Consider the following 10,446-nt stretch of genomic DNA (forward strand, 5'->3'; position numbering starts at 1 on the left):
TGTATCTTGCTCATAGATAATTTAACATGTAGGAAAGAGCAGGGGATCAAACTACACACCCTTCCATGTTGATCAAACCCTGCATCTAAACTGACATATACAGTACCAGTCAAAATTGTGGACACACTTTCTCATTTAATTGAACGAGAAAATGTGTCCAAACTTTTACAAAAGCATATGTTATTGTTCAGTGAGTGAGAGTGCTGCCCGAGGGATCCTGGATTGATGACAGAACATATGCACCTCGTAGACACACAACTAGGTATTTTACCTGCTGTGCGCCGTTGTTTGAAGATAAAGATACTTTTTTCTATTTTACCATAAAACGTGGACAAGTCAGCTGGAGAGCTCTGCAGCAGTGAGGAAAGCTGTGGAATGTAGATTTAGAAAAATGTAAACATAACAGTTTAATTATTCACACAGCAGAGAATAAATAACATGAAAACAGACACAGTCTAAGAGGTGTACCACAACGAAAGACTACAGTGTGTGTGTGTGTGTGGGGGGGGGGGGGGGGGGGGGCTGGGCCCATCTCTTATCCATAATTCCCTTTGGGAGATCTACACAGAGAACCCATATAACTTTTGCTAAACAGTGCCCACTGGAGCCAGAAGAAAACATTACACATTCCTAAACAAAACAGTCAAAAAGTCAACTTTCACTTCTTTTGAATTTCATTCTCAACAAGATACAGGTTTTATTTCTGAAAAAAAATAGAAAGTTTCTTTTGGACTTTTTAACACAAGAAAAAGAATTAGCATTAAATTGTGTGAATTCATATATATACGTACATAAGTTTCCTCTATTCCTGAAGAGCCCTACTCACTTCTTTGTTCCCACGGTCATTGGGAGTAAAAGTCGTCAAGTGTAAAACTGTGGGAGCAGAAATGCATGACAGACATAAAAGAAAAACAGGTCAGAAAGAAATCAAACACCAAATTTTGTGTTTGACACTACAACAATAGTGTAAATATTCTGCTAAGAAGTAGTGTTGACTCAAATCATAAAAACGTTCACTCAACATTTCATGACAAAGCTTTGGAAGCCCGTTTTCCATAAATATACTACCCCGATGGGATATTATCTAATGTGACATCCATCACAAGTCGTTTTTTGATCAACCAACGATCCTTTGGACCCTCCAAAAATGCAATTAAACATACAATTGAACATCAAGCTAGAACCAACAAATATTCAGACTTCAGTAACTTAGTTTGTATCCTGTTGTTCCAGCAATGATGGTAACGTTATGTTAAGTACGTACATAAATCGTCCATACAAACTACATATTAGCCGAATATAATAAACAGACACAAGAGAGCACACAATGCATGGATGTATCAAATAGAACTACAGAAAGACGTGCTCACGTAACGTAACCCCTGGCCGCCGACGTCACGCTGCGTCATTTTGCCGGGAATGATGGACCACGTGTCTCCTGCCGGCGTGCTTGGTTCCTTCAGTGCGCGATTCATTACTTTTTTATTCCGAAACGGGTCTGGGCAGGGAGTGCAGGAGCAAGATGGCGGCGCGGTGGGGAGCAGGCGAGGATACTTTAACAACGTGCAATATGGAATATTTCTCTATGGACACACTGGACGAGGTAACGTACATGTTAAAGACTTAATTCTTTACGACGAAATCCAAACGGTGGGTACTTTAGTGTGTATTGTGCGGCAGGGTGGAGCGTGGTGTGTGTACAGGCGGTAGCCACACTGCGCATGGAAAAGTGACACGTGGATACCACCGTAGTATGTAGAGTGAGAATTGTTTTTGTTTTTTAAAATAAGGCATTGTTTTGTGACGTTTACAATTGGACATGGCTTTCGTGGTATTACATATGTAATGCATCTCTTTAACCGTGCTGTTTAGATAAACTGACTTAGCGTGTTAACGTTAGCTGGTTAGGGAACGATCCAGGTTTCCTCCTTTGAATAAACAAATATCTTTTTAAACGGGTGAAGTGACAGTTGTGTTTTTTTGTTGGTAGTTGGTCTGGCATGTAGCCCGGGTATAAAAACATTGCCAAGATTGTGTATTTAAGCCGCACCAAGGTGTAAACGTAGCCTGTCCGTAAGCTACCCCTCAAACACACGTGGTAACAATGCGAAACGCTAGTCCCGAGTGGTATCACCACGATGGCCTCTCGATTATCCCTTTTTGCTGGATAGTGCTCACTGGTGACGTTGCTTTGCGTTAATTCTTCTATTTAAGTTAGTTGATCGGCTCAATGCCAGCACGTTGCAGTAATGTGACATCAGCAGTGTGATGATGCGCACACAATAACGAAGCTCTTTTATCTTATGACAGTGACTGTACTTGGTAAGGTAGCACACACCTGACTGGTTATTGGCTATTATGTGCGGCATTAAACCACGTTCTCATTCAAAGCCCCTGTGTGAGTGAATCACATGTTGCCTTCACTCGCGCATGCGCAACGGACACGGTCCTTTTCTCCCATTCAAACACCCGTCAATAGTTTATAAATAACGACATGGTGTTCTTTCATCATTTAGTCTAATATGTTTCTCTAAATGACTCCTATCATTTGGTAATTGGTCTAATCTTGGGACATTCGAAAAGGATTTGGGCCCTGTTTGTTGTAGTGCCACACGTGGGTATCCTCCCTATGTACGGGGTGACGTGAGGATCAAACATGTCAGCGCTCTGTGTGCATGCGCAGAAAGCAACACGTGGGTTACTGTAGAAGACCGTTGCGCGATCAGATCAAAGTGTCATTTTTCAGAGTTATGGTTGCTAATAAAACCGCACCACTTTGCTCGACTCGTGTATTCATGCATTTTATGGGCGCGTCACATACATGAAGCAATTCTATGGGATCATTCTTTGTTTTACTGTGATATACTAAACTGTTGTCTTGCAAGAAGGTAATACTGTAGTGATTAAATGATAGTAGCCACAAGTCAATTACCATGGCTGCTACAGATATTTAGTTTTTGCCTGAATTGTGTTTTTAGTTTGGTCAGTCATCCTCATATGAAAGTGATTTATTTCCACTCTAGGTGGATGTGCTGAGTTCTGCAGAAACTCTGGAGGCCCTTCAAAGCTGCTTAGACCCCTCTATTCTTTCCATCTTTGAGGATACGCCAACAATAGAGGTAAGAAAAAAATGTATTATAAAATGCACATATTTGAACTATGGTCGTAGCATGAAGCAGTACAGTTTGTTCACTGATCTCATTAACCTAATTTTTATGTGATTTAGACTAAAGGTGTAGACGAAGAGAGCGAAGCCACGCTGCTGACTGCCCTGACGGAGATCCTTGACAATGTGGATGATGAGAACTTGTCTCCATTTGACACACTGCCTGACTCAGACCTCCTGTCAGGTCAGAAGGGAAGGGAGCTCTCTCCGGTTAGTGCACCGTTGTCATACGTGACTTTCAAACTGATTTTGATATCTTACTCACTTCTGTGATTTATAAACATATTTAATTTTAGTCTACGTTATGCTTTTTTTTTTCTTCACTTTCTAGCTCAGGAGATTACTCTGTCTATCCCGTTCCTCTCCAGAGAAGGACACACTATATAACCCAAGACACATATCAACTGGAAAGGTAGCACTTTTCACCCAATACCACAATATATGAACATGAAATGCAACTGTATTTCTGACGTATGTATTTGTTTCTTTCTCAGAACCTCCCACTGATGCTGGCAGACTTTCTCCAGAGAAGTGATGGGGAGGAAGAGGAAGATGGCTCCTCCACTCTGAGCCCAGGAGGTCATGATTTATCTCCTGACGGTGACCAGCTACACTGGGAAAGCCTAGCCCTCCCGCTTCCTGTCACATTTGAGCAGCAAATTGAAGATGGCGTTTCAGTGAACCTGGGAGACTTAGTCAGGCATATCCGGCCGTACTGTATGGACATTTGTATGCAGAATGACGAGGGGGAACAGATGTTGCCCGAAGGAGGAATCTTACTTGAAGTTGTGGACCAGGGCGAAAATGGAGAGCCCATCCTGGCCATCCAAGGTATGGATCTTTCGGTCGCTCTTCCGCTAAGAGAACACTCCTCCGACAATGGGTGGAATGTTTTGGATGAGGCTGAAGAAGTGGCCTCCGACAGCTCTGAGCATATAGTCGTTGACGACGATGATGAAGATGAGGCTCCACTGAAAGTTGCAGGGCCTTTGACTCCAGAGCTTTGTCCATTTGTGAAAGATAACATGATGATTAAGAAACAAAAAGAAGAGATAAAAGGGGGATGCTCCTCCCGGAGGAAAAGGAAAAAGAAATGCAAGGAGCTGCATCCCCCCAGCACTGTGGAAGGAAGGGTCCTTAGAAGTGGCACTGTAACAAAGTCATCAGAGCAGTCTCTCAAGAAGCCTGAAAAAACCCCAGTCAAAAAGGAGAAGAAACACAAAGTCCCGAAGGTTCCTCTTGTCTCCACTCCAGTGTCTTCCTCTGTCAAACACAAGAAACCAAATCCATGCCAAACTGAAAGACAAAAAAGGATTGCCAGTACAACACTATTGCCTGAAACGAATGTGCGAGTTGCCACATTGGCGTCAACCACTCAGGTGTTGAATACTAGTCGTGAGAAGAGTGAGCCCAGCTGTTCACCCACTGTAGTCATCTCTCAGCAGCCTCTTGAAGCGCCTGCATGGCCTTCCCCGGCCCCTCAGGAGCTGGAAGACTCCTCAGCAGCTCCCTCTGCTGTCAGACCCCCGCCGTCTTCGGAGAGCTCTGCAGCCGCTGCTAGTCAGGCAGAACCCCAGCTGGAACCATCCCTCCCTCCTGTGGCCCTTGCAGTCCCAGAGCCAAAGCCCAAATCACTCAGTCTAGCAGAGTACCGGCGGCTCCGACAGCAGAAGAGGCCGTCTCCAGTGGAGAAACAGGAAAACTGCACCAAGTGGCCCAGTCTCCCAGAGCTTCCCAAAGAGCTTCCCCTTATTCCCTGCTTGCCTGACCCCAGCCCCACGGATTCTCGACGCCCCAGCCTCAAGCCAGACGAGGAGGAGGTCAGACCTGCCTGGCAGCCGGGGGGACCTTATGCACCACCCACCCCTGAGGCGCTGTTGGTGCCACCAGCCTACATGGCTGCCTCATCCAGCAGGGTTACCCCTGCCCCTAAACAGCAACAACCTGAACCTTCAAAACCTCCTGTATCACAAACGGAAAGGAATTTGCCCTCACCGCAACTTGCTGCTGCTCAACCTGCAGTACCGTGTGTGCCTCAAAGCTCTGGGTCTCCAGCTTCTTTAAAAGCTGCCATTGAAATCGTGTCATCGGCGAATAGCCAAGGCTCTCTTGCACCTTTAGGAGGAAAGAGCAGAGGGGATGACAGACCTGCATCTCTTGCGTCTGTACAGCCTACTAAAATCTGTCTTAAAAACAATGCAGATACGATCAAACCCAATGCTGCTCTGTCCCTGCCCAGTGCCCCCCAGAAGACCGTTGTTCTTCAGAAGGTGCCTGAGCTTACGGCTCGTGTGTCATTTAGTAACCCCATTACACCTGAGACAAAGTCCTCCAAACCCACAGCCAATGGTACCCAGCTCTATTGCTCTCCGGTTGCCCATCCCTCAGACTCCCAGAGTCTAAAAGCCAAACCTGTTGTACTTGAAACTAAAGGCAAACCCACTACAGCAGTAAAACCTCTAAGCGCAAAGAGCGCCACCCAGGAGCTGATCGAGGCCTTTACCACTGAGATAGGTGAGCATAAAGACGTGTGTTTATATTGTTTTGGTTTTCTTCATCAAATTGTGACTGTTTGGCCTACAAAGTCCTTACTAGCAAACGTGTCAGTTGCTCAACCCTGCAACTCTAGCCCATGTATGATCAGCTCCACTGAATGGTGCATGAATTTATATTGGCCCCCTGCAACGTCCATGCCATTCTAGATAATCATTTTGTCTATCGTTTGTGTTTATAATGATATCATCCTTTTTTTGCAGGTATTGAAGCTACTGATTTGACCAGCTTGTTGGAGCAGTTTGAGGAAACCCAAGGTAAATGATGCTGGATATTTTTTTTGAATCTCTTCTTTTGAAAAGAAGGGCTCTTTCCATTCCTTATTTGACAATGTGAAATCTTTTTCATACTTAATTTCCAGTGGTATTATACTGGCCAGAAGCTTAGTCGGTCCCATAGTATAGTCTGATGCTAAATGTAGTATGGAGTATCTGTTTCCTGGTGATGTAATCGGGGCAAGTGGTCCACAACATTTCAGAACAGTCTTTGGTTTGCAACAGTGGATGAGAGCCCAAAATGACTGATTTAAAATACTGAATCAATAGTCTGCCTAGTGTGCGTATGCTTGGATTTCAATTTGGACGACCATTACGCTGCCTTCAGTCTTTCCAATTGGCTAGAAGCTTATGTGATCCTCTGTTCAGCAATTGTGTGGGATTTCCGGCGGTTCAAAATGGCAGGATTCTTTTCTTACTAACACATTCCCCTTTAAGAGACGTGTGCTGCGGGGGGGCAGTGAAGCTGCTTTGTGCTCAACTCCGCTCAGCTGCTGGAATTTTGCCCCATCTGCAAATCCATTTAACTCTCGCCCTGCTGTCTTTGTCTGAGCGGATGTGCAAACTCCTCACCCTTAACATGTAGCTGCACTACGTCGGGGAGCTTGTACTGTATCACACTGTGGCTAATGTAACTGATGACCAGTTTCCCTTGGGAAATACACTGTACCAGCATTACGTGGGCAAAATGCATGATACAATGCAGCTACCCCTCATGCTACAGTTCATCCACTGTTGGTCAATGCAGAAATTGTATCATGTGTGTTGCTCTGTTCATTTTGTCATTCCTTCTCTCTTCAGCCAAAGAGGAGCACTGTGTGCAGGAGGTCTCTGGTAGAGCAGCAGCTGTAGGAAACTCGAGGTGAGTTACCCTACAGCCTTCAAGCTGCTCTGTGTGACTGACGGGAGTCACGGTTTCTGAGTGAAACCTATTGGCTGTGTGTGTGTGGACACGCACACACCTTTAGCCAAGACCTACCGCACCCTTGCTTTAGCCAGTGTGAGGGCCTCCTCGGCTCTAAATTAAAAACGCCTGACGTTACAGTTCTTTTAGTTTCTTTTTTTGCTGATTAGACTTTGCTGCACCTAAAAATGAAGAGGTGGCAGCTACACTGTTTAACGGCCCCGTTTTCCATTTGCAGTGAGCCGGCTCCAGAGAAAACTATTGTGGAGCGTGTTAGAGCAAATGACCTCTCAAGTACTGCAGGTAATTCAGCATTTTGACCTCAACATGAGTCCATTACATTAAATCACTAAACGGTGGTATGGCTTTTGTGCTTCCAGCAATACGTTAAATAAGGTTATCTGAAATACTACATTGTGGTCCGCGATGTGCTACCTTGCAACACAGATGACCAACTGCATTGGAATGTTGGCTGTAATTGTGATGCATTTTCTTTCCCTCGCTTCAGCTTTGACTCCCCCAGCTACTCCTCCCCACCAGATGTGGAAACCCCTTTCATCTGTGGTCCTGCTGGGAAAGACCAAGCCTGCTGAAGTGTCAAAGTCTAACCCCGCCAAAGTTATCCAGATAGAAGCAAGGCCTCTCCCCTCCGTCAGGTCCCGCAGCAAACCCGCTCCTGCTGCCGCCTCCGTAGCCCCCGAGCTGGCATGCATGGACCACGACTATTGCCTTCCAGAAAAAGGCACTTCCACTGAAGAGCCGGGCAAGCGTTGGAATGTCAAACAGCCATCTTTCATCACTATTAAACCTATTGGGCAACCCACTAGAACCCCTACACAACCGACTCTGGCTGCCCCGCCATCGTCGGCCCAGTCTGCCACGAATCCTGTGCTTACCAACAAAACACAGGTGTTTGCCATGACGGAGCCCCTGGACCACAGGACTGATAAGACGGAGAGAAGCTCTATCCTGGAGACGCCGGATGCTTCGCCTACTCGGCAGGACACTGACGCCTCTGTTAAAGACGGAAGCCCCAGGAGAAGGCGTTTTGGGAGGCCCTACCGCCAACATGCTGCTTCCAGCACAGCCAGTCCCAAAGACCGGACTGGAGGCCGGTCTAGAAAAAGAGCCCACCGTTCTCCCAGCCCTTCGTCCTGCAGTTCAGAGTCGAACTCTGATTCCTCTACATCTCGGTCTAGATCCCGCTCCGCTAAGAAAAGGTTAGGCCCCCCCGTTCACAGCAAGATTCTTGATTACAGTTTTTGGAGGGTTTCTATTTTCCCTTATTCATCACTGGTATTCTTTCCCGTTTCATCTCTAGGTATCGCCTCAGTCACTCTAGAAGTAGTTCCAGCTCCTCATCCCGTTCCTCCTCTTGGTCCTCTCCCTCCGTGTCCCGCTCCCCTCCCAGGAGGAGAAAGTACTCGTATTCCTCCTCTCGTTCTGGCTCCTGGAGTCGCTCCAGGTCGCGGTCACAATCTCCTCACAGACGAGCACAGTGGAGCAGAAGCAGAATGTTGAACAGGTAGAAGTATTATTATACATTTTGAGTTGATGTCTATGTATAAACTTTTTTTTTTTTATAGCTATTTTTGGAAAAAACTTAACTTGATCTTCTTCTGTCCAGCTATGGTAATGGTGCAAAGACAAATGTGGAGGAGGTGAAGAGACTCAAGGAGAAAGCTATTGTAAGTAAATCAAACTCGCCCGTACGCTGGCCTCTGAGCAAAGTGGTTAAGATTTGGTCACGTTGAATCATTTGGTCTACTTTCTTTCCACAGGAGGAGCGCAGGGTTGTTTACATTGGTCGAATACGGGGAACGATGACCCAAAAAGAACTTAAAGAGCGCTTCTCTTTATTTGGTGAGATTGAAGAATGCACCCTGCACTTTAGAGATCACGGGTAAGTAACTCATTCTGGTGTGAATGTTTTAGTTCGAAGGATATAAGATAACCAAGTTGAAATTGCACTGCTTTTAAACCTTGTTGGTCTCGCCTGTGACCTCTTAGGCCAAGCTTTGTTGCTAAAGCATTTCAACCTTGTTCATAACTGGAGCCTCCTGGCAACCCCCCCAGTTTGCTCTTTTAAATGCAAGTCACAGCTCAAACACGATGCACAAAGCCTGTTATGACCTGTGATTAACTGAAAATGAACCTAATCTAATGGGTATCTGTCACAGGGACAACTACGGGTTTGTCACTTACTACGACACAAAGAATGCTTTCATGGCCATTGAGAATGGAGGCAAGCTGCGCAAGCCTGATGAGCTGCCATTTGATCTCTGTTTTGGTGGACGGAGACAGTTCTGCAAGAGCAACTACGCTGATCTGGGTACGTATAAATCGACTCACAAAAGGTTCTTGTAGGCCTCACCCAGCATGCTGCAAGTCAATCCAGATGGAATTGATTTTGTTGGCAGACAATTGGACATGATGGCTGCAGTTCATCCCGGTGCAGTGTGCTTAGCTCAGAGCACATGTACTTGCAACCAATAACCATTTAAGGGGATAATCAGGAAAGGGGGACAATTTAGGTTACTGCGCATACAGTCCTTTGTTTTTGTAATCTAGTGAAGGTCCAAGTTCTTAATCAGCAGAAGTACAGATTAACATGTTAATGTCTGCATTCCCTAAAATGGAAGGCAGTCCACGCGCCCCAATTGAAGAAACAAAACAATTTACTGCAGTGGATAGCGGGAGCAGCCAAACGTTTTTCAATCAGTTTACGTAAATACTGTGGCATCAGTTTGTTCTGCTGTCCTTACCTTTCTTTTAATGCAATGCTGACTGTTCTTCCCCATCCCTTTTCAGATTCAAGTAGAGAGTACGATTCATCGTCTGCGAAAGGCAAGTTTCATACACTAGACTTCGACACTTTATTGAAGCAGGCCAAGCAGAATCAGAGGAGGTAACAAGGGGCCTGCAGAAAGAAGCAGCTGACACTTACCTCAGAGCCGGCGAATGGCTTCTCGCCTGCAACACTGTCTTTGCCTTTTTAGTTATTGCATTATTTGTTTGTTTTTATTTTCGTTAATGCAAAAAGCTAACACCTTCTATTGAAGTGAAGATTTGTAATGAAAGGAGGAAAAGAAAAAAAATGGAACACCTGAAATTATTTTTTTTATTTGTTTATTTAAATGTTTAATCAACCTTGAATTGTATGCAGAAAAATATTTTAAAAAGGGGAAAGGTACCTGGGATGGAATTATTTAATTCCTGGGAGAGGTTGTGTTGCGTTGAATGTACTACAAACACAAATAAAATTTAAAAAAACCTTTTTGTTTTTTTTCCCCAACTCATGTGCATTGCTTTTGTCATCTTTACTTGATGTAATTCCTCATTAAAAAGACTTATTGTGAGAGAACTGGTCAGTAAGAAAAGTATAGTTAACCGAATGGAAGGATATTGTTGCTGCTTTTGATTTTATGATTATTTTTTTTGAGACTATAAATTACCCCTGTGCATACGGCGCAATGATAAAATAAAACGGGTTTAATAGGCAATCGCCTGGTGACCATGGAACAGCCTTATTGCATGTTAACACCAGT

General features: G+C 44.9%; 1 protein-coding gene and 1 non-coding gene across 3 annotated transcripts; both read left to right on the plus strand.

Annotated features, from left to right (window-relative positions):
- Positions 1 to 1,446: 1,446 nt before the first annotated feature.
- pprc1 (PPARG related coactivator 1) lies at positions 1,447 to 10,436 on the plus strand. Of its 2 annotated transcripts, XM_037465611.2 has the most exons (14): positions 1,451 to 1,603; positions 3,024 to 3,119; positions 3,227 to 3,376; positions 3,498 to 3,578; positions 3,661 to 5,680; positions 5,923 to 5,976; positions 6,796 to 6,856; positions 7,137 to 7,201; positions 7,407 to 8,118; positions 8,220 to 8,423; positions 8,526 to 8,586; positions 8,680 to 8,801; positions 9,079 to 9,230; positions 9,710 to 10,436. In XM_037465611.2, the coding sequence occupies exons 1-14, from the start codon at positions 1,523 to 1,525 to the stop codon at positions 9,808 to 9,810; spliced, it is 3,960 nt and encodes a 1,319-aa protein (XP_037321508.2). In that variant the 5' UTR covers positions 1,451 to 1,522; the 3' UTR covers positions 9,811 to 10,436. The 2 variants fall into 2 exon arrangements, with proteins under 2 accessions (XP_062422685.1, XP_037321508.2); XM_062566701.1 differs by lacking the exons at positions 9,079 to 9,230; positions 9,710 to 10,436 and adding an exon at positions 8,909 to 9,069 and having other exon boundaries at positions 1,447 to 1,603.
- LOC119214692 (small nucleolar RNA SNORA50) lies at positions 8,864 to 9,002 on the plus strand. The gene has a single exon (XR_005119998.1). It is a non-coding gene; the product is annotated as a small nucleolar RNA SNORA50 (small nucleolar RNA).
- Positions 10,437 to 10,446: the final 10 nt, after the last annotated feature.

This window comes from Pungitius pungitius, chromosome 13 (genome assembly GCF_949316345.1).
Source record: "Pungitius pungitius chromosome 13, fPunPun2.1, whole genome shotgun sequence".
NCBI classification, from domain to species: Eukaryota; Metazoa; Chordata; class Actinopteri; order Perciformes; family Gasterosteidae; genus Pungitius; species Pungitius pungitius.

What these genes read in the sequence shown, in the direction of transcription:
- pprc1 (XM_037465611.2), top strand. Translation starts at nt 1,523, where the DNA reads ATGGCGGCGCGGTGGGGAGCAGGCGAGGATACTTTAACAACGTGCAAT. An exon ending in GCAGTTTGAGGAAACCCAAG is followed by an intron (nt 5,977 to 6,795) that starts GTAAATGATGCT and finishes TTCTCTCTTCAG; the next exon opens with CCAAAGAGGAGCACTGTGTG. An exon ending in TCCCGCTCCGCTAAGAAAAG is followed by an intron (nt 8,119 to 8,219) that starts GTTAGGCCCCCC and finishes TTTCATCTCTAG; the next exon opens with GTATCGCCTCAGTCACTCTA.